This window comes from Micromesistius poutassou (genome assembly GCF_964030765.1).
Source record: "Micromesistius poutassou genome assembly, chromosome: 7".
NCBI classification, from domain to species: domain Eukaryota; kingdom Metazoa; phylum Chordata; class Actinopteri; order Gadiformes; family Gadidae; genus Micromesistius; species Micromesistius poutassou.
This window is the reverse complement of record NC_140277.1, coordinates 18,233,907-18,261,859: the sequence shown is the minus strand read 5'-3', so window position 1 is coordinate 18,261,859 and position 27,953 is coordinate 18,233,907. Positions and strand designations below refer to the sequence as shown.

Here is a 27,953-nt window from a genome sequence, read left to right as displayed (position 1 = left end):
GTCACCTAACAAGCATAGAAAGAGATCAAGACACAAATTAAAACAAATTTAAAAAAGACACAGAGCTTGCAGCAGATTTCTAGTCCATGTGTGAGTATGCCTGCCTAAATAAGTGTGTTTTGAGGTGGGATTTGAAGGTGATAGGTGAGTCCATGTTTCTAATGTCCGGGGGAAGGCTGTTCCAGAGGCATGGGGCGGAGCGGCTGAAGGCTCGTGCCCCCATGGTGGACAGACGAGCTGGGGGGACGTGTAGGTTGATGGAGGAGGCAGATCTGAGTGACCGGGTGGGAGTATTGATTTGAATGAGGTCAGACAGATATGGGGGGGCAAGGTTATGAATGGCATTGAATGCATTGAGGAGGATCTTGTACTCTATGCGGTGTTTGATAGGGAGCCAGTGAAGTTGGTGTAGGACGGGGGTGATGTGACAGATGGCAGGGGTTTTGGTGATAATACGGGCAGCAGCGTTTTGGACCAGTTGGAGTTCATGGAGGAGTTTGTGGGGGAGACCAAACAGAAGGGAGTTACAGTAATCCAGGTGTGAGGTGACTAAAGAGTGGACCAGAATAGCAGCGCTGTTGGGAGTGAGTGACAGGCGGAGGCGGTTGATATGTCCCCTTTAACACACTCAGTGTTAGAGTAGCACTACTAATAACATGCGATATGGTAGCGTTTAAATGGCGGCTATTGTGACACGGTTTCAGTATCGGTATACCGTACTGCGACACTATGAGGGGCTGTTCCGTTATTATAGGGCAGACTAAAGGGCTCTTTATGGTTCCACGTCGACGCAACGACCCCGCAGACGCTTCCACGCAGTCCTGAACCTTTCTGGTCCTGCGTCGGGTTTTAGTGAGCGGACCAATCACAGCCCTTGCGGCTGCGTCGCCTCGACGGAAGGTTACAATTTTTGGGAGGCGCACGTCAGGCCCTCGCGGTGGACGCAAGGAGGGTCCGCAAGGACGTAAGGGGTCCGTCACCCCCTTGCGTTGCGTGAACGTGGGACCATAACCAGCCCTTAACAGTCCTCCGCTCTCTGTTCCCTACAGGCTGCTTGTTCCCGCCGCCGTCCTGATTGCGGGCGGGGCATCGGATATTGTCGTTATTATTATATCCTACCTTATCTCCTAAACAATGTAAGACCTGCCTTGTGTTTCCCTGAATGAAAAGCACTCGGGGCGTCCTGTCTGGGCCTTAGATCTACTAAAGCACTGGTCCTGTCTGGGCCTTAGATCTACTAAAGCACTGGTCCTGTCTGGGCCTTAGATCTACTAAAGCACTGGTCCTGTCTGGGCCTTAGATCTACTAAAGCACTGGTCCTGTCTGGGCCTTAGATCTACTAAAGCACTGGTCCTGTCTGGGCCTTAGATCTACTAAAGCACTGAGGGGTGTTCCAAGAACGGAGGTTTAACAAACACAGAGTTAACGCTGAACTCTAGGTTGTCCGATCCTGTGCCGACTAACCCAGAGCTGTCGGTTCCACAGCACCGGTTATGAATTAGTTCAATCAACACGGGGTTGGTTAACACAGGGTTGTGCGCGTTCACGGCAAACCTATAAAGACGTGATGTATGGATCATGGAAATCCTGATCAAAATGGCGAAACGGGCTGCATATTTTACCGATCAAGGTACTAATTATTCTTTTTCCTCCCTCAGCAACTAAAGAATAAAAATGATGGAAGAAAAGTGTTTTATTTATTTTTATTTATTTAAATTATTTCTGCAAATGTGGTCTCGCATCCTTTGTCAGCCCTTACAAACATTTGCGAATGTGTTCCTCCTCGAGGAACGGGTAAAGTGGGGAGGCATCTCTTTGCGCAGAGTGGCTATATTGTGGAGGACGGCGCATGCAACAATTACATCGCATGCCCGTTCCGGACAAACTCTTAGTCCACGTAGGCATTGGAATCTGGACTTCAATATCCAGAATGTATTTTCAATCTTAACGCGGGTTCTGCTGTGTGCCAGGTTAAATGTTGTCTGTGGTCCAGGAGCGGATTAGGGTACGGGGTGATGAGCGTCGGGAGGCATTGATACCCTCGATCTCCTAGGAGATCCCCATCGAATTGCCCTGCGATCAAATACAAACTTTGAGCTATCTTGCACAAGCACAACAATTATATGAGGTCTATGATATGTTCATAATGCAACGCACCCTGTTGAAATGTATTGCTCACATTGGATGTGTGCCATCAATGCACCCAATTACATTAGGAAATCCTGAAATATAACACCCAGATGAAAAGTCAACAAGGATAATTTCGGAGCCATTTGGGAACACTTAAAGTAGATAATGCTGACCTGCAAGTTGGTGAAACTCCATGAAGTTACGCAACAACCGCTTCAGCGCAAGATAGACGCACTGAGCGGCAGACGGTAGCTTTGCCTATGTGCTCAGCATCTCCTACACTGTACAAAAAGCTACCCGTCGCAAAAAAACGGAAAGCTATGCAAATTGTTTGTAGTGAACTGAGGGCAGATCCACGATTGGTAACATTTGCAATGTAGGGTTGGAGAAGGCTATTTAAATATATCAAAGAATCACGTGAAAAACTATATCTCTCCAGCAAAAAGTCATCCGGAAAGGACAATATGTCGAGCCGTGGTCTAATTAATCTCTCTGTGAATTGCACAAATTATTTGCGCTCCGATATCAATAGGCGAACACGTAAAAGCTGCGATAAACGTGGGTTTAAATAGCCTACTCTGAGCAAAACCGGGTTATCTTCCAAACTTAACCTGCGCAAAACCTACTCCGACCAGGTTTGATTGAGAGCATATGTTTCCATAGCAACTTACATGCCGTGGTCATTTTGGAACGGAAAACCTAGGGTTGCCGCTAACCCTGGGTTAACTTAGCTGGGTAAGTGATAAAACCGGCTTTGTGGAACACCCCTCTGGTCCTGTCTGGGCCTTAGATCTACTAAAGCACTGGTCCTGTCTGGGCCTTAGATCTACTAAAGCACTGGTCCTGTCTGGGCCTTAGATCTACTAAAGCACTGGTCCTGTCTGGGTCTTAGATCTACTAAAGCACTGGTCCTGTCTGGGCCTTAGATCTACTAAAGCACTGGTCCTGTCTGGGCCTTAGATCTACTAAAGCACTGGTCCTGTCTGGGCCTTAGATCTACTAAAGCACTGGTCCTGTCTGGGCCTTAGATCTACTAAAGCACTGGTCCTGTCTGGGCCTTAGATCTACTAAATGGGATGGGGGGGGGGTCCTCGCTGGGCGGCCCTCACACGTAGCATCGGAGCTACAAATCATATCGGGTTAAAAATCATTTTGGCAGGTGTTCATAAAAACTTACTTTACGCCAGTTTGGCCGGTGATGCATGAGGCAATCTCAGAGCCACTCTACACGGCATTTCAGAATGTTAGTAAACAATAGCCGTAAGGACACTTCAGAATGTTAGTAAACAATAGCCGTAAGGACACTTCAGAATGTTAGTAAACAATAGCCGTAAGGACACTTCAGAATGTTAGTAAACAATAGCCGTAAGGACACTTCAGAATGTTAGTAAACAATAGCCGTAAGGACACTTCAGAATGTTAGTAAACAATAGCCGTAAGGACACTTCAGAATGTTAGTAAACAATAGCCGTAAGGACACTTCAGAATGTTAGTAAACAATAGCCGTAAGGACACTTCAGAATGTTAGTAAACAATAGCCGTAAGGACACTTCAGAATGTTAGTAAACAATAGCCGTAAGGACACTTCAGAATGTTAGTAAACAATAGCCGTAAGGACACTTCAGAATGTTAGTAAACAATAGCCGTAAGGACACTTCAGAATGTTAGTAAACAATAGCCGTAAGGACACTTCCGGGTGGCAGAACGCGAGCGGCTGCCACTGACCTGAAGCCATCCAGCCGGCTACTGTGAACATAGTTACATAGATAAAACCATTGTTGATCTGGAGTTGAAACGATGACGTAAACAATATTAATATAATATAATATAAGTTATATTTATATATATTAATGAGACGTCCTGTAGCACCCCGCAAGAAGAAAACCATTCATTCAAGCCATTGACTCTGTTTTCTGGATCGCTCTGCCCAGAGGGGTGTTCCAAGAACGGAGGTTTAACAAACACAGAGTTAACGCTGAACTCTAGGTTGTCCGATCCTGTGCCGACTAACCCAGAGCTGTCGGTTCCACAGCACCGGTTATGAATTAGTTCAATCAACACGGGGTTGGTTAACACAGGGTTGTGCGCGTTCACGGCAAACCTATAAAGACGTGATGTATGGATCATGGAAATCCTGATCAAAATGGCGAAACGGGCCGCATATTTTACCGATCAAGGTACTAATTATTCTTTTTCCTCCCTCAGCAACTAAAGAATAAAAATGATGGAAGAAAAGTGTTTTTTTTATTTATTTTTATTTAAATGATTTCTGCAAATGTGGTCTCGCATCCTTTGTCAGCCCTTACAAACATTTGCGAATGTGTTCCTCCTCGAGGAACGGGTAAAGTGGGGAGGCATCTCTTTGCGCAGAGTGGCTATATTGTGGAGGACGGCGCATGCAACAATTACATCGCATGCCCGTTCTGGACAAACTCTTAGTCCACGTAGGCATTGGAATCTGGACTTCAATATCCAGAATGTATTTTCAATCTTAACGCGGGTTCTGCTGTGTGCCAGGTTAAATGTTGTCTGTGGTCCAGGAGCGGGATTAGGGTACGGGGTGATGAGCGTCGGGAGGCATTGATACCCTCGATCTCCTAGGAGATCCCCATCGAATTGCCCTGCGATCAAATACAAACTTTGAGCTATCTTGCACAAGCACAACAATTATATGAGGTCTATGATATGTTCATAATGCAACGCACCCTGTTGAAATGTATTGCTCACATTGGATGTGTGCCATCAATGCACCCAATTACATTAGGAAATCCTGAAATATAACACCCAGATGAAAAGTCAACAAGGATAATTTCGGAGCCATTTGGGAACACTTAAAGTAGATAATGCTGACCTGCAAGTTGGTGAAACTCCATGAAGTTACGCAACAACCGCTTCAGCGCAAGACAGACGCACGGAGCGGCAGACGCTTTGCCTATGTGCTCAGCTTCTCCTACACTGTACAAAAAGCTACCCATCGCAAAAAAACGGAAAGCTATGCAAATTGTTTGTAGTGAACTGAGGGCAGATCCACGATTGGTAACATTTGCAATGTAGGGTTGGAGAAGGCTATTTAAATATATCAAAGAATCACGTGAAAAACTATATCTCTCCAGCAAAAAGTCATCCGGAAAGGACAATATGTCGAGCCGTGGTCTAATTAATCTCTCTGTGAATTGCACAAATTATTTGCGCTCCGATATCAATAGGCGAACACGTAAAAGCTGCGATAAACGTGGGTTTAAATAGCCTACTCTGAGCAAAACCGGGTTATCTTCCAAACTTAACCTGCGCAAAACCTGCTCCGACCAGGTTTGATTGAGAGCATATGTTTCCATAGCAACTTACATGCCGTGGTCATTTTGGAATGGAAAACCTAGGGTTGCCGCTAACCCTGGGTTAACTTAGCTGGGTAAGTGATAAAACCGGCTTTGTGGAACACCCCTCTGGTCAAATGACATGGAAGGGTTTGTTTACTAGTGGTGCCATCGGAGAACGCTTCGGCTTTTGCCACCCGGAAGAACCAATTGTGACGTCATGGTGAATTGTCGTACTGTTCTCGCTCCCTGGGCAGTACTGACTACATTTCCCATGAGCACTGTCGTGATGCTACGTGATGTTGTGTGGGGCGCGCCCCACTGGTGGGGAATAGAGACGTGCAGGTGGGGCGCGACAAACGGGAGGAAGTGTCACTGAAAACTCCATGTTTCTTATGGTAGGAGCGAAAGCTTGACAGTAGGGCTGGGCGATATGGGCCAAAAGTCATATCTCCTATTTTCAAGCAGAATGTCGATATAAGATATATATCAATATTTGTTCATGCAATAAAATAGGTGCCGTCGCCGCGCTCCAACTGGTCGTTCTATATCGGGGCGCCGCGTCGCTGTGCTCGTTAACCTGCCTTGCCGATTGCAACTCAATCCTAAATTTGGGTGTAGGCCAGGGTAGCTAAACATTTTAAAATTAGTCTGTCAAAAACAGTCGGAGCAAGATGTGGCAAATGCATGTTTCGCGCTGAAGGGGATTTTAAAAAGTGAGGCGAGTGGTGGAAGAGCGGGGCCGGGGCAGAGTGTGTGTGAGCCAGAGGCAGAGCGGAGTGGAGAGAGATGAGCAGAGCAGAGTCCTGCACGCCTCTTATTTGCAAACCCGCACCCGTCCTTACCCGCAAAACTTAAAACCACATCCGACCCGTGTTCCGACAGTAGCGCAAATTACATTCCGCACCCGACCAGACCCGCTATAAATTGATACCAACGCCCGACCCACACCCGAAGGAAAATCAGACACATAAGATGGAACGCCGGGGAATTACACTAGTGGTGTTTGGCGTGGTGCTTTAGATTGCCGTGCAAAAAAGCACATCATCCACTGTGGATGGTTTTAGTTGACTCCTCCGCTCCTGAATAGGCATCAGATCCAGCACCGGAGAAGTCTCGCTCTTTTTTCTTTCAGCTGCACTTTTATTTTCTCTATTGTTGAACTTGCTGTCATTTGATGTTATTTAGTTAGAATTTAGATACAACATGATGTAACTTGATGTTACTTCAATAAATTTGGAAATGTTAAGCTTGGCGTATTTCATTAGCATTGTGTTGGGGCGATGGGGGCAGGTGGGGCTTGAAAATCCCCCCTTGTCCAAAGTGGGGGGTGACCGAAAAAGTTTGAGAACCACCGCGTTAAACTAAACGCGGCGGTGGTTGGTTGGACAGACGTCTGGGGGCGAGAAGGGGAAGGAGGCAGGGGATGACATTGAGAATATCAACAACAAATATCAACAAAAAATTTGGCTAGTGGAAATTCTGATTGGCTGGTAACTTTAGAAAGTTCAGTAATCAAAAAAGTTAATTTAGAACCCTGCACACGGGGGTCAAACTCGCACACGCTTCAGCCCTCGTACGGCTGGCTGCTCACGGTTAATATTTCTTAATGCTGCGTAACATTCACTAGGAAGCAAATATCAAACGAGAACGAAATATAGATTATTGTAGAATATAATTATTATACATCAACCGTTTGATGAAGGTGATGTCCACCATCATCTTCATTCCCAGGATGATTTGACTGAACCAACGTCACCTCCTGCTGTGTGGATGGACTTTCCATCTCTATAGTTAGTGTGTGTTGAGATGAATCAAACTAAACAGACACTTACACTTCATTAGAGCTGATTTCATCCTCCGCTCTCCACCGGGCTCCACACTGGGGAGACAAAGAGAGAGCAGAATGTTGTCTTTAGACAGGGAAACATTATTCACATGTTAACAAAGAGAGAGCAGGATGTTGTCTTTAGACAGGGAAACATTATTCACATGTTAACAAAGAGAGAGCAGCATGTTGTCTTTAGACAGGGAAACATCATTCACATGTTAACAAAGAGAGAGCAGCATGTTGTCTTTAGACAGGGAAACATCATTCACATGTTAACAAAGAGAGAGCAGCATGTTGTCTTTAGACAGGGAAACATTATTCACATGTTAACAAAGAGAGAGCAGCATGTTGTCTTTAGACAGGGAAACATTATTCACATGTTAACAAAGAGAGAGCAGCATGTTGTCTTTAGACAGGGAAACATTATTCACATGTTGACAAAGAGAGAGCAGCATGTTGTCTTTAGACAGGGAAACATTATTCACATGTTAACAAAGAGAGAGCATGCCGTCTTCAAAAACTGAAATATTAACATAACTGTTGTTTCTAAATGAGAGCACATTATCTAGTTATATAACAGTAACATGTTCCACTGATCCTTGTAGGAGACATTGTCCCTGAGTGGTGAGCTGTCCTCTCTATACCTGAGAGTGTCCAGTCTCCAGCGTGGATCCTCCAGTCCAGCAGAGAGCAGCGCAGCTCCTGTGTCTCCTTGTTGATTGTAACTCAGGTCCAGCTCTCTCAGATGGGAGGGGTTGGAGCTCAGAGCTGAGGCCAGAGAAGCACAGCCTTCCTGTGTGACCAGGCAATCAGACAACCTACACACACACACACACACACACACACACACACACACACACACACACACACACACACACACACACACACACACACACACACACACACACACACACACACACACACACACACACGTTGAACCATTATGTAAAAATGTCTTGATAACAGGGAACAGACCAGTGTAAATGTATTGGTGAGAGTCAACCGATATTCAGTCTATGATCAGAACGTCCAAAATAATTCCTCAACAATCCAAAAATGTAATGAAGAACTTACTTAGAAATAATTTACACACTGAATAACTGAATAACATAACATAAATCTTATTATATAAACAAAATTGGCGACTTGAAATCGGTCAAATGTCTTCTGATTTGGAACATAATGTGCAAACACTATTTGCACATTATGTAAAACTGCCATTTTAATTATTAATACATTTCATACCACAATTAGTTTAATTGTTTTTGCACATTGACTAAAACTGACCTGAGAGTTTCCAGTGTACAGTGTGGACTCCCTAGTCCAGCAGAAAGCAGCTTCACTCCTGAATCTTGCAGATCATTGGTACTCAGGTCCAGCTCTCTCAGACTAGAGGAGTTGGATCTGAGTACTGAGGCCAGAGCTTCACAGCATCTCTCTGACAGATGGCAGACATTCAGCCTTCACACAAATAAAAAAAGGTAACAGATTTAAATCAAACATAATTTATTGTTTTTATGAAATTATTAAATAATAAACGTTTAACTTGTTTAAACTTTTGGAATGTAAATCCAAAGTTAAAATTAGTCTGATAAATGTTATCTCTGCATAAAATGTGTCTTCGAAGAAACCTTTTAAGCAGTCTGTTATTCTACTTTACTAACTAAACTATCACTTTCTTGTTAGTCATTAGTAGATAGCATATGTAATGTACAGTTTAAGACTAAAGATTTAAGTATGTTAAGTGGCATGAATACCATGATTATGTCTAGACTTGTGTTAACTACTACACTATTTAAGAATCAGCTGAATGTCTGCTGATAGTAAAACTTCATTATGCACATTGAGTGAAACTGACCTGAGAGTTTCCAGTGTACAGTGTGGACTCCCCAGTCCAGCAGAGAGCAGCTTCACTCCTGACTCCTGCAGATCATTGGTACTCAGGTCCAGCTCTCTCAGACTAGAGGAGTTGGAGCTGAGAACTGAGGCCAAAGCTTCACAGCATCTCTCTGACAGATGACAGCCAGTCAGCCTTCACACAAAATAAAGAGATTTAAATCAAACATGATTTATTGTTTTATAAATGATTAAATAATGGAAGTTTAACTTATTCAAACTTTTTTAATGTCAATCCAAAGTTAAAATGTGTCAGATAAATGTTATCTAACAATAAATTGTGTCTTTGTCATGTCACGCAAAGTGTGTTAATTCTGTTGAGCACTTTCATGTCAAGTTAAAATCACTCAACGTCTAGTCTTGTCGTTCACTTCCTGTTTTATTTTGTAATTCCCTTTTCCCTCTCGTTTCAGGCACTTGACTTCCTCCACTGTGATTGCCTCCCCGGTCCCTGATTCGTCTCACCTGTGTTCCCCTCCCTCATGTATAAATAGCCCTTGTTTCCCTTTGTCTAATGTCAGTTCGTCTTGCGTCCCATGGGTATTGTCAAGCCTCAGTATTTGCCAGTTTTTTGTGCACAGATACTTACTGCATTTAATTGTGTTTTTGTAACCTCCTTAGTGAGCACCTTTTGTTATAGTTTTGCATCCTCCATGAGTGTTTTTTGTTACCCTTTTCTAGTAAAGCGTTTTTTGGTTAAAACTTTCTGCCGTCTTTTAAGTTTTGCTTTTGAGTCCCTGTCCCTGAGTCAAGGCGTGACAGTCTTCAAATAAACCTTTTAAGCAGTCTGTTATTCTACTTTACTAACTATAAACTAACACTTTCTAGTTAGTCATTAGTAGATATATGTATGGAAGCGTAATGCATTCACTTGACAGTGAATGCATGAAATAATAAAATCTGCTCTGGTTTTCTTAATGAACAAAATCCCTCAAAATCCCAAGAGAAGCTCTCACCCCTTAAAGAGCCAGTGAGCCCACTGTTTCAGATGGAATTCCAACACGATGTGATTAAAAAGTGTTTGGGCTGAGTTTTAGGAAAGAGTTATCCCCATGGTTACGAAAATACCAACTGTCTCACGGACACCGCAGTCCACCGCTGCCCAGACAGAGATCCACACACACACCGCCCAGACAGAGCTCCACACACACACTGCCCAGACAGAGCTCCACACACACACCGCCCAGACAGAGCTCCACACACACACCGCCCAGACAGAGCTCCACACACACACCGCCCAGACAGAGCTCCACACACACCGCCCAGACAGAGCTCCACACACACCGCCCAGACAGAGCTCCACCCGTCCTCACACACCGCTCCGCCGCTGCCCCTCAGTCATGACGTCAGACTTCCTCGGTAAAGGTCTGACGTCACGTAAAGAACGCCACCTGTGTTCAGCAGAGTGGAACGTTCACGGCGTGTTTTGCAGAGAGAGGTAAAGACATAGGATTTTACCCCTTTTCTCTCTAAATTGGGGACTCATTTCAGTAACAGTGATAAAATGGCATACATTTTTATTATATTATATATTATTAATACATTACTATATTGATGATCAAATAAAACAAATTACCACGTTTGAAACCAAAAAATGTAGTTTTGGGTTCACTGTTTTTTTTAAGGCTGATTAGCAGCAGCCACCATACTCCATAGAGGGGAGAGCTTCTCTTGGGATTTGGAGGTATCTTGTTAATTCACAAAAACAGCACATTTATTTTTGCCATGAAATCTTATCTCAGAATTCTGAGATAATTAACACAGTAATTCAGAAAAAAAGAGCAGATTATTATTCCATAAAAACTCAGAATTCAACATAATTATCTTGTTAATTCAGAAAAACAAGAGCAGAATTTATTTTATCAAGTGAATTTAGTTGGAATTGTAACATATTTCAGCCATAATATTCTCCCATAGCCACAATACTGAGTAAACATAACATAAGCCTTAAGACTGCTGCACAACCAGGCATCATACGTCATCATACTTAGATGAAAGGGGGCGGGCTTTTAAAGCCACAGAACACGCCCACCTCTACCTTCTTATTTAACTCGGACTCCGCCATTTTAGGTCAGAATCTCTCGGCGGCGTATCCTGAATGCTAAGCTCCTTTTGTTTCATAGACGATAGACAATAGACCAATAACCTTAACCAAATAAAGTGAGTTAAAAGCGATCCTGTCTCGGCGGCCTTTCCTGGACCAAAATCCACAACAATTTGGTGACCCTGACGTGATTTAACCAAGGAAAGGCGGACCTGGACTGACCGAGCCGATCGAACACGAGGATCTGATTATTCCTGCCACGGGCTCATAAAATAAGGTAAGCAGAGCCTATTGTCGCAAAGACTAAATCTGTATAGGTTAGTTATAGGAACTTTAGGTGGCAGAGGTAATCAGTATTCGTTTTCGTGAAAGCTCCGTTATTCCGGTCCATAGTCATTACAGTTAAGCCGAAGTAAAGATGAACGATCGCTGATAACTCCGATTGGGAATTAATTATAAACAATGATTTAGTCGCCATTATAAGACTAAACCGAGGAAACAAAGGGCCAGAATTGTATATATGTTTGTCTAAATGTGATACCCGACGGGGTTTTAGAGGTGATCTGTTATGAAGGATTTGTTAAGTTTTCGACGTGTCCGCGTTTTGACCGGGACACAATAGCCTACTGATGAGTTAAATTGTTATCCAAGTTGTATTAAACAGTTCGCTGAGACCTCGAGGCTGGAAAGAGTGTTCAGAGCATTGTCGAGTCGGCAATACCGTGGTGTTATTAGACCCAGAAGACTAGAATGGGAGTCCACACGTGGTGGTGTCCATAGGTCCCATGAAACAAAGACAATCTGTATGGAATACAGTTCTCGTCGTGTCGGTGGCCATGTTAACGCATTTTTTAATGGCGATTATGGTCGACCACATGGTGGAAGCATTGTTTAAACATTGGGGGATGAGAGACATTGTCGTGAAGACTGCCTATCACACCTAGAGGAGCTTCAAAGGGTAGATCACCATCTGGTTAACAAAGAGAACACCTCCCCCCCCTCTCTCCCTCTCGACCCCTCCCTCCCCCTACGACCCCCCCCCCCTCCTCTCTCCAGCTCGACCACTCCCTCCCCCTACGACCCCCCCTCTCTCCAGTTCGACCCCTCCCTCCCCCTACGACCCCCCCCCCCTCCTCTCTCCAGTTCGACCACTCCCTCCCCCTACGACCCCCCCCCCCCCCCCCTCTCTCCAGCTCGACCACTCCCTCCCCCTACGACCCCCCCCCCCCCCTCCTCTCTCCAGCTCGACCCCTCCCTACCCCTACAATCACCCCCAGTCTCTCTCTCTCTCTCTAACTCTAACTCTAACACTCTCACCCTCACTCTAACACTCTCACCCTCACTCTCACTCTCTCTCTGTCTCTCGTATTTTGAGCATGGCAAATGCGCATGGCTCAATCAGTGAATGTTCCCTTCATTATTGTGTTCTTGCTTGAGAACCCCTGGCTGGGCCTTCAGCTGGCTGGATGTTTTACCGGGCTGACAGGGCTTCATGACCGGGGTGACTCAGAAGGGCCAACTCGGGGAACCATCTACCTATCCCCCCAACTCTCTCTCTCTCTCTCCCTCTCTCCCCCCCCTCTCTCTCTCTCCCCCCCCTCTCTCTCTCTCTCTCCCCCCTCTCTCTCTCTCCCTCTCTCCCCCCCCCCCTCTCTGTCTGTCTGTCTGTCTGTCTGTCTCTCTCACATTTTGAGCATGGCAGATGCTCATGGCTCAAACAATGAATGTTCCCTTCATTATTGTGTTCCTACTTGAGAACCCCTGGCTGGGCCTTCAGCTGGCTGGATGTCTTACCGGGCTGACAGGGCTTCATGACCGGGGTAACTCTTAAGGGCCAGCTCGGGGAACAATCTATCTAGTCTCTCTCTCTCTCTCTCTCTCTCTCTCTCTCTCTCTCTCTGTCTCTCTCTCTCTCTCTCTCTCGATCCCTCCCCCAACACCCTCACCCTCTCAGTAACTGTATCATATACTGTCTCTCACACACACATACTATCTCACACATATACGTACAGGCTTAAACACACTAACAGAAACACTCTGTCTCACACACACACCCTCACAAACTGTCACACACACTCATTGACACAAACACTCTGTCACACACACACACTTACACACACACATTACACACCCCTTGTTGACAACACCATACTGTAATTAATAAAAAAAATAATAATAAAAGTTTTTACTACTAAATAATTATATTTCTTTTTACCACATTATGTACATAGGATGTAAGAGGTATTCATGCATTGGAGACCTTCGTTATATGTGAAAGCCGTAGAATTGATTTACGATGGATTGATTGATTTGTGTTTTTTGTGGATTTACCCCATTATGTACATACGACAGAGTAGGTCTACTTGCATTTATCCACATGTAGTGGAGACCTCCGTTATTATTGAACCATGAAGAAATTTATGGAGGATGAAAAGGTAGTCACTCGTCCAGGCTAGTAAAGAAACCTTTGTTTTATGAAAACCGTGAAGAAATTTATGGTGATTTTCGGAAGGTGGTACTGCATCCCTACTGTCAAAGATACCTTCGTTATATGTGGAAGCCGTAGAATTGATTTATGGTGGATTTATTGATTTTCGATGTATCTATGTGTTTGAACTGGACATTTTTTTTAAATGATCTATGTTATTAAAGTTGTGATAAGAAGTTGGCTGGAACCCAGAGGGCCTGAGAGGATTGCTCGGGGGTTGTTCAGTAAGATGATGTGATCAGTGTGATGTTTGTTCACAGACAAACAAACCGACCAGAGGTTGCGAATATTGTATCGATTAGATGTTGACCAACGGAAAACTAGATAAATATAATAATATTTTTGTAGTGGTATAGACAGATAAGGGACTTGAATAACTAGGAAACTGTTTTGGAAATAATAATGAACAGGTTTGATACTCATGTAACTATAAGAACGTAAAGATGAAACCAGGTTTTACTTTATTAGAATAAGTCATATGCACGTTTGATGTGGTATGCAGAAGGTAGAAGTGTAGCAAAGGATACACATTATTAAATACAAACAATATGTAGCATAAATAAAGATCAGATTTAAATAGTTAAGTTAAAAAAAAAAAAAAAAGAGAATTGAATAGAATAATAGAGCATTAATTGTGATTATGAATAACGGTCAAAGCAAAATATTCATCTACTATTAAAGATGCAAATCTTAATATTGTGATTTTTTTTCATGGTCAAACAATAAGGTGAAATAAAGCTGCAAACAGCATTTTACGGTGCCAAGCCTGAGCCGACAAATAAACCATCAAACCATTTTTTGCATTTTTGGACTGTTGCAATAGCGCCAACTTTAGACTGATTTAGATACAATTTGGACAGTTTCATCTTGACCCATGTACCTTTGACTATCCCAGGTTTGATGGTGATTGGGTTAAGTTAACCCTGACTTTTGACGTTAAATTTTGACAATTTTTGAGGATTTTGAGCCTCTAGCAGCCATGTTGTTTTGCCAATCACTTTCATTTCACTTAGCTGGAACTTTGGGCCCAACAGCCACGAAGTTGGTCCCACTCAAAGCAAACATTGTGTCTATGAGCTGTGGTGTTTTTTGTGACAGGCCACACCCATTTCGATGCCACGCCGTATTTGTAAATATGTTGACTTTATCTTGTTCAGAATTTGACTTTTGCATTGGAGTCAAGATCATAGGAGTCCAACTTGATGTTGATATGAGCATTTAACTATTTTTGTGTTTTAAACCACGCCTCTTTTAGAAGTCAATGACTCATGGGTGCTTTAAACTTTATTGTACAGACTCATGCGGCAAATCTAGAAACCGCAAGTCATAGGTTCCTGAGGCATATTTGTCCAGCCTGAGGATATGCACGTGTGAACAAAGTTTCATGAGTGTAGGTCAAACCGGCTACGAAATATGCTTGTGCAAAGTTTGCATTTTTGGGCAGTTAGTATAACGCCACCTTTGGGCCAATCAGTGTAATATTTGCTCTCTGTTAATCTTGGGTCAACCTCTACAGGTCTAGTAAATTTCATAAAAAGCGTGCGAGCGGTTTAGACTGTGTAATGCAAACGGGGCGGAATAATAATAATAAAACTAACAATTACAATAGGTTCCTCGCACTTTGTGCTTGGCACCTAATAAACGTCCATGCTAATAATCGCCCCCCCTACTGCCCAGAAGAACACTTTTCGTTCTCCCTGATTGTCTGTGTAAATATTTGCTCTGTACACCTAAGATCCATCATGCACACTAACAGTGATACTTAGTTATTAAACCAGCATTTTTACCCATGTCCCTGTCTCTTCTAAGAGATAGGAAGAGACAGAGACACCGTTAAATATTATCTACAGATTATCGTCAGAGTAAACGTTTTCAAAATCAGCTACTAACCCATTGGTGTTTATTTTTGGATTGTGTTATTTTTTGTAATGTACATATTAGTTTGCAACTGTTTCTATTTTTTGTGGGAAATTTGAGTCCCCTTTCTTTTTTTTTCTATTCGGCAAGTGGTTCCCCTAAGAGGGTTAAAATCCGCCATGACGGTGTTGAATTGAGACGTGTAGGACTCTGGAATAACCAGAAAAGATTATTGAAAACCTGAAATCGGTCAGTTCGACTTATATGGTTCGAACTTGTAAATATGTGTTTAGTTATGATGAACATTATTTTTTGTGGTGTACGATTGTCCATGTGTTGAAAACCTGAAATCGGTCAGTTCGACTTATATGGTTCGAACTTGTAAATATGTGTTTAGTTATGATGAACATTATTTTTTGTGGTGTACGATTGTCCATGTGTTTTTGTTTTTAAGATTGTTGTTTTTAAGATTTTTAAGATTGTTTTTAAGATTTTGTCTCCCACTAAGAAGTGGGACAAGGGTACTTCTGGGGGTTATCGATTTATGACCCCAGGTGCGGCCAAAAATGTTTAGTCGGAAAAAAGAGACACGCAGAGAAACAAAGGGCCCAGCCCAGAGGTAGTAAATCAGAGGAGAAAAACTTTAGAAGATCACAGAAGGTGAGAAAAGCACCAAATGGTGTTTCAGGTGTAAACTCTTTTCTAGTAAAGGGACACCATGATCAATACGTCCCATGGTAATCGCAGAATTTAGGGGTTATTATCTAGACTCCATAACGTGAACAATTAGCATATAAAGTTGTCCATAGCACACACACCGCTCGTCCACAGAAGTCCAGGGGTCAACCAGCGCTGGGGACTCTTAGAGTTCAGGGAAAATCCTCTCTCACCAATCTGAGCAGAAGGACCCGCCCCAAAAGGACTCGGGGACGGCGGAGTTAATGCACAGTTCAACATATCACAGATATCATTGATATCACATTTAAAAAATATATATATAAAAATATTATAAAATAAAAAATAAAAAAATAAAAAAAAAGGGTAATAGGAAAAATCACACTGGAAAGGATAATTGAATAAAAATGGGTATGACAATTATGAGACTGAAATACATATAATAAAAAGTAAATCTAAAACTGTACAAGTAGAATTACTTGTCAATTTAATCAATTAAAATCTAGAATCATGGTCGATTAGCTGCTATCTGTTAGGAAGTGATCCTACATGCTATGTTCTCAATTTCAATTATCATTTAATGCTCATGGAGTTAACCATGAGCAAGGAGGGAAGTAGTGAGACTAATCAAACTTTTGACTCAATTGAATTGTGTAGAACAATACCACTAACACTAATGAGTTCTCACATGCAAGCTAATAGAATGACTCATCTAACCTCGCATGAAATATTTACTGGTTGATCCATGCCTTCAACTTCATTTCAAGGATCCCATAAGGGACTTCCGTTAAAGCAATTATATAGAATTAAGAACAATATGTTTGACGACTAACTGCTGTACATGAGTTTGTATTCCAACAAGAGAAAAGCAGAACCTCAAAGCCAGACGAGAACCCACCAAGGGGAGTGGAGCCGGGTGACCAGATCTACCTAAGGGTTTTCAAGAACAAACCCAGGAGAGAAAGACCATACAAAGTCATCAGAGCAACGCCAACAGCCATCCAGGTGGAAGGAAGCACCACATGGACCCGATAGACCCAGAGAATACAACGGAAGAGAATCAGCCGTGGCGACCCGTTCCGCCTGTTGCTGAGGGGTTGACACTGTAACCGTGGAGCCTTCCCTTCTGGAAGGTTAGACGCAGAGGTGTAGAAGAACGACCCCAAGAGGCATAGAGGCACGGGCGCCACACACAGACGATGGCTGATACCACCTCCGCCCAATGCACAGTCTCTCTCTCTCTCTCTCTCTCTCTCTCTCTCTCTCTCTCTCTCTCACACACAGTCTCTCCCCCCCCCCCCTCACACACAGTCACCAGACTCACACACAGTCTCTCTCTCACAGTCACCAGACTCACACACAGTCTCTCTCTCTCACACACACACACCAGACTCACACACAGTCTCTCTCTCACAGTCACCAGACTCACACACAGTCTCTCTCTCTCTCTCTCTCTCTCTCAGTCACCAGACTCACACACAGTCTCTCTCTCTCACACACACACACCAGACTCACACACAGTCTCTCTCTCTCACACACACACACCAGACTCACACACAGTCTCTCTCTCTCACACACACACACACACACCACTCACACACCAGACTCACACACAGTCTCTCTCTCTCACACACACACACACCAGACTCACACACAGTCTCTCTCTCTCACACACACACACCAGACTCACACACAGTCTCTCTCTCTCACACACACACACCAGACTCACACACAGTCTCTCTCTCTCTCACACAGTCTCTCTCTCTCTCTCACACAGGCTCCCTCTCTCTCACATACAGGCTCCTTCTCTCTCACACAGGCTCCCTCTCTCTCACACACAGGCTCCCTCTCTCTCACATACAGGCTCCCTCTCTCACACACACAGTCTCACACACAGTCACCAGCCTCACACAGTCTCTCTCTCTCACATACAGGCTCCCTCTCACACAGTCACCAGCCTCACACAGTCATTGTCACACACACAAAAGACGATGGCTGATACCACCTCCAGATGCATGGGATCCGTCCGGACCCCAATGCACAAAGATGCAACAATAACGGAAGTAACCACGTTGACATACTTGTTACGGAATAGCAACAATATTTTAACTTGATTTGCCATTTAAAGGACTGCAGACAAAGTGAAGACTCATTCTACAAGGCTGAGAAATATCTGTGTATATCAACTGAGCCTACAATATACTACCGCAGCCCCACTGCCTTCAAGGTATGAAAGCAGACGTCATGGTTCACACATCCTGGGTACAAGGAGGGATACTATCCCTGTGCAAGCAGATAAATGGGAAGTAGAAACAGGGGGACATAATGTAAATATACGGTTAAAATGGTTGAATTACACGGCACAAGCTCAGGGAAAGACCGACTGTATGATCTGCGCTGAAGGACGACCCACTCTAACCACAGCTCCAACTAGGATTACCCCGTTTAACTCAAAAGAAGGGTTTGCATGCTTACTAGAACTGTTTGTAGACGGCCACATCACTGGGTGTATGACTAATGTAAAAGGCTTATTAGATATTATGTATCCTGAGACCCTAATTAGGGCTATACCCCCCAGCTTCGAAGTTAATCTTACTCCTGGCTACCATTGCATCCAAGGTAATGGCATAGGTAAGAAAGTGGGGTCCCTTCCTCCTGAAGTATGTAACACCACTAGAGTGATAGATCTGTTATCTAATATGACTCATGCTCATAGTGACATATGGTGGTTCTGCGGAGGACAAATCATCAGAGGGTTCTCCCCATAAATTTCTCAAGGACATGCACTGTAATTCAACTTGCCTATGCCTATCTATATTTTACCAGATAGCAAACATGTGATGAATCTCAAGATATGGAAGAATAGAGACTTCCCAAATTTTATTCGCCAGAAACTAACACTGAAACCGGTCTCAGAAAGTTTAGATAAAAATATTTACATAGACTCCATAGGTGTGCCCCGAGGCGTCCCCGAAGAACATAAAGCTCGCAATCAAGTAATAGCAGGATTTGAATCTGTTTTTGTTTGGTGGGCCACCATTAATAAAATTGTTGATTGGATAAACTATATATATTATAACCAACAGCGGTTTGTCAACCATACCACCGAGGTGATTAGGGGAATATCAGAACAATTAGATGCTACCTCTCGTATGGCCTATCAAAACCAGTTAGCATTGGACATGTGGACGGCTGAGCAAGGAGGGGTGTACCAGATAGGAACAGCATGTTGTACTTATATCCCCAATAACGCAGCTCCAGATGGGTCAGTGTCCAGAGCGCTGGCAGGCCTACAGGCCCTCAGATTAGAGTGGGCGGAGAACTCGGGCATCACTAACCCTATCACCGGGTGGATGGAGAACATACTTGGTAAATGGATGGGTCCAATTCACTCAGTCTTCATGATGGGAATAGTAGCAATAACCGTGTTAGTTGTTATTTGTTGTTGTTGCATTCCTTGCATACAAGGACTACTGAATCGGTTGATCACCACAGCAGTGAGTGCTCCAAGACTGCCAGATGTCTTACAGGCTTATGTAGGAATCGAACCTACTCCGGAGACAATGAGTGAACAGCAACCCGAAGGGCCCGATGTGATCAGATTAAATTACATAGAATAGTCCCCGGTCCCCAGAAGTTATGTGCATGTATCTAAGAGAAGCAATATACCTGGTTTACTTGAATGAGGAAACATTGAACAAACCCATGAGAGTCATGTTTACTATTACAAAATGTTGTTTAGATTTAAATGTAAAATGTCCAAAACTCTACATACATAAAGCTCACTGAGCCATTCAAACCTATGCATACTCGAAGGAAAATTTAAAATTGTGTTACTTTTTATGTTCAGTAGATTTTCATACATGCTGAAAAAATTGTGTTACTTTTTATGTTCAGTAGATTTTCATACATGCTGAAAAAATTGTGTTACTTTTTGTTATGTTCAGTAGATTTTCCATACATGCTGAAAAAATTGTGTTACTTTTTGTTATGTTCAGTAGATTTTCAATACTTACTGAAATTTTTTTTTTTTTGTTTGTTTTGTTTTGTTTTTGTTATATTCGGTAAATTTTCAATGCATACTGAAAGGGTATAAATTCTGTGTTATGACAAACAAGTGAATTTAAAAAAAAGGGTTTAACCATTTACCTATGCTGCTCAATTTTTTGTAATGTTGAAAGTATGTGAATTTAATTTTGTTTTATGCCTAGAAGTGTTTTGACAAAGTTTCCATTGATGAATACATATGTGCCTTTATGATTATGCCTTTATGACCATATGACATACTGATTGTATTGTGTAGTGTTGTTTATGTTCATGATTGTTCCATGGTAACCAACCCATGGATATGTACATATTTTCTCTTTTGCTTTTTACTCTTGTTTTTTATATATGCTGTTGGTAATATTAGTGGTTTGTAGAATGGTCATCTGAGATGACCAAGGAGGGAATTGTGACATTTTTTAATTGTAATATTCCCTAGCGATACATTTTTACTGTAATACTCTCACATAGCCATATCCAGTAGCACCAAGCATAGTTTAGAGGTAATTTCCCCTCCTAATCGCCTGAGGGCAGCACTGAACACATTTGACAAAGTTACGAAACATTTACACTAGGGGCAGCAACGGACACACAGAGGAAGTGGGAAAACCATAGATGAAAGGGGGCGGGCTTTTAAAGCCACAGAACACGCCCACCTTTTACCTTCTTATTTAACTCGGACTCCGCCAGTTTAGATTCAGAATCTCTCAGCAGCGTATCCTGGATGCTAAGCTCTGAGACGCTCCGCGCGTGTTATTTACCATTCCTCTCCTTTTGTTTCATAGACGATAGACAATAGACCAATAACCTTAACCAAATAAAGTGAGTTAAAAGCGATCCTGTCTCGGCGGCCTTTCCTGGACCAAAATCCACAACAAGAACAATACCACTAACACTAATGAGTTCTCACATGCAAACTAACAGAATGACTCATCTAACCTCGCATGAAATATTTACTGGTTGATCCATGCCTTCAACTTCATTTCAAGGATCCCATAAGGGACTTCCGTTAAAGCAATTATATAGAATTAAGAACAATATGTTTGACGACTAACTGCTGTACATGAGTTTGTATTCCAACAAGAGAAAAGCAGAACCTCAAAGCCAGACGAGAACCCACCAAGGGGAGTGGAGCCGGGTGACCAGATCTACCTAAGGGTTTTCAAGAACAAACCCAGGACAGAAAGACCATACAAAGTCATCAGAGCAACGGCAACAGCCATCCAGGTGGAAGGAAGCACCACATGGACCCGATAGACCCGGAGAATACAACGGAAGAGAATCAGCCATGGCGACCCGTTCCGCCTGTTGCTGAGGGGTTGACACTGTAACCGTGGAGCCTTCCCTTCTGGAAGGTTAGACGCAGAGGTGTAGAAGAACGACCCCAAGAGGCATAGAGGCACGGGCGCCACACACAGACGATGGCTGATACCACCTCTGCCCAATGCACAAGCGCGCTCTCTCTCTCTCTCTCTCTCTCTCTCTCTCTCTCTCTCTCTCTCTCTCTCTCTCTCTCTCTCTCTCTCTCTCTCACACATACAGACTCCCTCTCACACAGTCACCAGCCTCACACACACACACACAGTCTCTCTCTCTTTCTCATACAGTCTCACACACAGTCTCTCTCTCTCACATACAGGCACTCTCTCTTTCTCACATACAGGCTCCCTCTCACACAGTCACCAGCCTCACACACACACACACACACACACACACACACACACAGTCTCTCTCTCTTTCTCATACAGTCTCACACACAGTCACCAGCCTCACACACACACAGTCTCTCTCTCTCTTTCTCATACAGTCTCACACACAGTCTCTCTCTCTCACATACAGGCTCTCTCTCTCTTTCTCACATACAGGCTCCCTCTCACACAGTCACCAGCCTCACACACACACACACACACACACACACACAGTCTCTCTCTCTCTTTCTCATACAGTCTCACACACAGTCACCAGCCTCACACAGGCTCTCTCTCTCACACACAGTCTCTCTCTCACATACAGGCTCTCTCTCTCACATACAGGCTCCCTCTCTCTCACATACAGGCTCTCTCTCTCTCACATACAGGCTCCCTCTCTCTCACATACAGGCTCTCTCTCTCACACACACAGTCTCACACACAGTCACCAGCCTCACACAGTCTCTCTCTCACATACAGGCTCCCTCTCACACAGTCACCAGCCTCACACAGTCATTGTCACACACACACACACACACACACACACACACACACACACACACACACACACACACACACACACACACACAAGACGATGGCTGATACCACCTCCAGATGCATGGGATCCGTCCGGACCCCAATGCACAAAGATGCAACAATAACGGAAGTAACCACGTTGACATACTTGTTATGGAATAGCAACAATATTTTAACTTGATTTGTCATTTAAAGGACTGCAGACAAAGTGAAGACTCATTCTACAAGGCTGAGAAATATCTGTGTATAACAACTGAGCCTACATTATACTACCGCGGCCCCAGTGCCTTCAAGGTATGAAAGCAGACATCATGGTTCACACCTCCTGGGTACAAGGAGGGATACTATCCCTGTGCAAGCAGATAAATGGGAAGTAGAAACAGGGGGACATAATGTAAATATATGGTTAAAATGGTTGAATTACACGGCACAAGCTCAGGGAAAGACCGACTGTATAATCTGCGCTGAAGGACGACCCACTCTAACCACAGCTCCCGCTAGGATTACCCCGTTTAACTCAAAAGAAGGGTTTGCATGCTTACTAGAACTGTTTGTAGACGGCCACATCACTGGGTGTATGACTAATGTAAAAGGCTTATTAGATATTATGTATCCTGAGACCCTAATTAGGGCTATACCCCCCAGCTTCGAAGTTAATCTTACTCCTGGCTACCATTGCATCCAAGGTAATGGCATAGGTAAGAAAGTGGGTTCTCCCCATAAATTTCTCAAAGACATGCGCTGTAATTCAACTTGTAATGCCTATCTATATTTTACCAGATAGCGAACACGTGATGAATCTCAAGATATGGAAGGATAGAGACTTCCCAAATTTTATTCGCCAGAAACAAACACTGAAACCGGTCTCAGGAAGTTTAGATAAAAATATTTACATAGACTCCATAGGTGTGCCCCGAGGCGTCCCCGACGAACATAAAGCTCGCAATCAAGTAATAGCAGGATTTGAATCTGTTTTTGTTTGGTGAGCGGTTTGTCAACTTTACCACCGAGGCGATTAGGGGAATATCAGAACAATTAGATGCTACCTCTCGTATGGCCTATCAAAACCAGTTAGCATTGGACATGTGGACGGCTGAGCAAGGAGGGGTGTGCCAGATGATAGGAACAGCATGTTGTACTTATATCCCCAATAACGTAGCTCCAGATGGGTCAGTGTCCAGAGCGCTGGCAGGCCTACAGGCCCTCAGATTAGAGTGGGCAGAGAACTCGGGCATCACTAACCCTATCACCGGGTGGATGGAGAACATGCTTGGTAAATGGATGGGTCCAATTCACTCAGTCTTCATGATGGGAATAGTAGCAATAACCGTGTTAGTTGTTATTTGTTGTTGTTGCATTCCTTGCATACGAGGACTACTGAATCGGTTGATCACCACAGCAGTGAGTGCTCCAAGACTGCCAGATGTCTTACAGGCTTATGTAGGAATCAAACCTACCCCGGAGACAATGAGTGAGCAGCAACCCGAAGGACCCGATGTGATCAGGTTAAATTATATAGGATAGTCCCCGGTCCCCAGAAGTTCAGTGCATGTATCTAAGAGAAGCAATATACCTGGTTTATTTGAATGATGAAACATTGAACAAACTTATGAGAGTCATGTTTACTATTACAAAATTTTGTTTAGATTTAAATGTAAAATGTCCAAAACTCTACATACATAAAGCTCACTGAGCCATTCAAACCTATGCATACTTGAAGATAATTTAAAATTGTGTTACTTTTATGTTCAGTAGATTTTCTATACATACTGAAAAAATTGTGTTACTTTTATGTTCAGTAGATTTTCTATACATACTGAAAAAATTGTGTTACTTTTATGTTCAGTAGATTTTCCATACATGCTGAAAAAAATGTGTTACTTTTATGTTCAGTAGATTTTCCATACATGCTGAAAAAATGGTGTTATTTTTTATGTTCAGTAGATTTTCCATACATGCTGAAAAAATTGTGTTACTTTTTATGTTCAGTAGATTTTCCATACATGCTGAAAAAACTGTTACTTTTTGTTATGTTCAGTAGATTTTCAATACTTATTGAATTTTTTTTATTTTTGTTATATTCGGTAAATTTTCAATGCATACTGAAAGGGTATAAATTTTGTGTTATGAAAAACAGAAGTGAATTTTAAAAAGGTTTAACTGTTTACCTATGCTGCTCAATTTTTTGTAGTGTTGATCTTCAACATATGTTGAAAGTATATGAATTTTATGTTGTTTTATGCCTAGAAGTGTTTTGACAAAATTTCCATTGATGAATACTTATGTCTTTATGATTATGCCTTTATGACCGTATGACATATTGATTGTAATGTGTGGTGTTGATTTATGTTGATGTTGATGATTGTTCCATGGTAACCAACCCATGGGTATATATGCATATTTTTTTTTTGCTTTTTACTTTTCCTACTTTGTATGGTCAGTAGTAATTATGGCTTGTAGAATGGTCATCTGAGATGACCAAGGAGGGAATTGTAACATATTTCAGCCATAATATTCTCCCATAGCCACAATACTGAGTAAACATAACATAAGCCTTAAGACTGCTGCACAACCAGGCATCATACGTCATCATACTTAGATGAAAGGGGGCGGGCTTTTAAAGCCACAGAACACGCCCACCTCTACCTTCTTATTTAACTCGGACTCCGCCATTTTAGGTCAGAATCTCTCGGCGGCGTATCCTGAATGCTAAGCTTTGAGACGCTCCGCGCGTGTTATGTACTATCCCTCTCCTTTTGTTTCATAGACGATAGACAATAGACCTTAATATAACCTTAACCAAATAAAGTGAGTTAAAAGCGATCCTGTCTCGACGGCCTTTCCTGGACCAAAATCCACAACAGAATGCATACAATGATAATGTCTAGGTTTGTGACAATTACTCCACTATCTAAGAATCAGCTGAATGTCTGCTGATAGTAAAACTTCATTATGCACATAGTAAGTAAACTGACCTGAGAGTTTCCAGTGTACAGTGTGGACTCCCCAGTCCAGCAGAGAGCAGCTTCACTCCTGAATCCTGCAGATCATTGGTACTCAGGTCCAGCTCTCTCAGACTAGAGGAGTTGGAGCTGAGAACTGAGGCCAAAGCTTCACAGCATCTCTCTGACAGATGACAGCCATTCAGGCTTCACACAAATAAAGTGAAAAAAAGGTAACAGATTTAAATCAAACATATATATATTTTTTAATAAAATTATTAAATAATAGAAGTTTAACTTGTTTAAAGGTCCCATGGCATGCTATTTTATGGATGCTTTAATATAGGTGTTAGTGGGCCCCTAATACAGTACTTTAAGACGTTCAAGAAATTCAGCCTTGGTGCAAGAGTTACAGCCACTACGAGCCAGTCCCAAAATGAGCTCTCCACAAACGCGCCGTTTTTAGAGGCGGGTTAAGGTAGAGGGTGGGGGTGTGGACCTGAGCAGCTTGTAGCCACGGTACCATGCGCTAGTGTTTACAGTGGAACACTGAACACTCCGGGTGCTCCGGTGGGAGTCCTGCAGCTCTATATCTAAATAATATCATATTATATTTATATATATATATATATATATTATATTATATATATTATCATGGTCAAAAGCTGTTTGCGCCTCCGGATGATATTATGAATCTCAAACGACTGCGTCGGGTTCTCAGACGCCTCTGGTTCTTCCACTTCCACGTCGATATTAAGTACAGACTGAACCGCGAAATGGAGGAGAAAGGGATTGTTGCCCGGGGTTGTCTCCCGCCGGAGCCCCGCTGCCCGCTATTGCAGCAGCGGGACTCCAGCGGGAGACAAACCCGGGCAACGGGCAGCATTCAGCGGGCAGCGGGGCTCCGGCGGACAATCCTGGGCAACAATCCTTTTCTCCTCCATGCTGGGTTCCCAATTCCTACTCAAACATGGCCGAGATAACCCGCACTACGAATCTCATTGTGGAAACACCAGAGACCTCAGAGAACCCGACACAGTCTAGTCTTTTCACCAAATGGGAGCTTTATGCAAGCTTGCGTTATTGTGTTGCGTGTTATGCGCCATAACACCAACAGCAGAACGGTTATCCAAAGAACACTTGCGTTACAGTGTGTGTATTCACACACACATGTGGCACTCGCACGGTCCTAGCTCATTGTCTCATTGGCGGGCCAAATTCTCTGGGTGGGCCAAGCAGAGAAAGGGGAGGTAACCTGGCCCCATATGACGACATATGGGGCCAGATCCCAAATCCACGCGTTTGAGCATTCATTTTTTCAAAGGCGGAGCAAGATACCTACTGCTTGTTTTACACCTAACGCAATTTTTAGCTACTGGGGGACCATAGGCAGGCTATGGGAACTAATATTAATGTTAGAAAACCTCATAAAGTCAAAATTTCATGCAATGGGACCTTTAAACTTTTGGAATGTAAATCCAAAGTCAAAATGAGTCTGATAAATGTTATCTCTGCATAAAATGTGTCTTCGAAGAAACCTTTTAAGCAGAGTCTGTTATTCTACTTTACTAACTAAACTATCACTTTCTTGTTACAGTCATTAATAGATAGCATATGTAATGTACAGTTTAAGACTAAAGATTTAAGTATGTTAAGTGGCATGAATACCATGATTATGTCTAGATTTGTGTTAACTACTATACTATTTAAGAATCAGCTGAATGTCTGCTGATAGTAAAACTTGATTATGCACATTGAGTGAAACTGACCTTAGAGTTTCCAGTGTACAGTGTGGACTCCCCAGTCCAGCAGAGAGCAGCTTCACTCCTGAATCCTGCAGATCATTGGTACTCAGGTCCAGCTCTCTCAGACTAGAGGAGTTGGAGCTGAGAACTGAGGCCAGAGCTTTACAGCATCTCTCTGACAGATGACAGCCAGTCAGGCTTTGCACAAAATGAAGAGATTTAAATCAAACATAATGTATTGTTTTATAAATTATTAAATAATGGAAGTTTAACTTGTTCAAACTTTTGTAATGTAAATCCAAAGTTAAAATGTTTCAGATAAATGTTATCTAACAATAAAGTGTGTCTTCAAAGAAACCTTTTAAGCAGAGTCTGTGTTATTCTACTTTACTAACTATAAACTAACACTTTCTAGTTACAGTCATTAGTAGATATCATATTTATGGAAGCGTAATGCATTCACTTGATGCATTAATGCATTCACTTCTTAATTAACAAAATCCCAAGAGAAGCTCTCACCCCTTAAAGAGCCAGTGAGCCCACTGTTTCAGATGGAATTCCAACACGATGTAATTAAAAAAATGTGTTTGGGCTGAGAGTTTTAGGAAAGATTTATCCCCATGGTTACGAAAATACCAACTGTCTCGCGGACACCGCAGTCCACCGCTGCCCAGACAGAGATCCACACACACACACCGCCCAGACAGAGCTCCACACACACCGCCCAGACAGAGCTCCACACACACACCGCCCAGACAGAGA

General features: G+C 42.9%; 3 protein-coding genes across 4 annotated transcripts in view; 1 reads left to right on the top strand and 2 right to left on the bottom strand.

Moving 5' to 3' along the window:
- LOC311350687 (NLR family CARD domain-containing protein 3-like) overlaps nt 1–27,953 on the bottom strand; it is a gene marked incomplete at its 3' end in the record, with an annotated part of 90,117 nt that overhangs the window by 10,292 nt on the left and 51,872 nt on the right. The window lies entirely within an intron of this gene.
- Nucleotides 2–13,028, bottom strand: LOC311350072 (ribonuclease inhibitor-like; the record flags this gene model as incomplete). The annotated part of the gene is made up of 4 exons (XM_084470110.1): nt 2–5; nt 8,563–8,736; nt 9,134–9,307; nt 12,967–13,028. 4 exons carry the CDS (start codon nt 13,026–13,028, stop codon nt 2–4), a joined length of 414 nt encoding a protein of 137 aa, XP_084326236.1.
- Nucleotides 19,460–27,953, top strand: part of LOC311350711 (uncharacterized protein) — an 82,711-nt gene continuing 74,217 nt past the window's right edge. The window contains exons 1-2 of the mRNA XM_084470778.1: nt 19,460–19,604; nt 21,065–21,157. The gene's annotated coding sequence lies outside the window, so the exon portion shown is untranslated. The remainder of the gene's footprint in view (nt 19,605–21,064; nt 21,158–27,953) is intronic.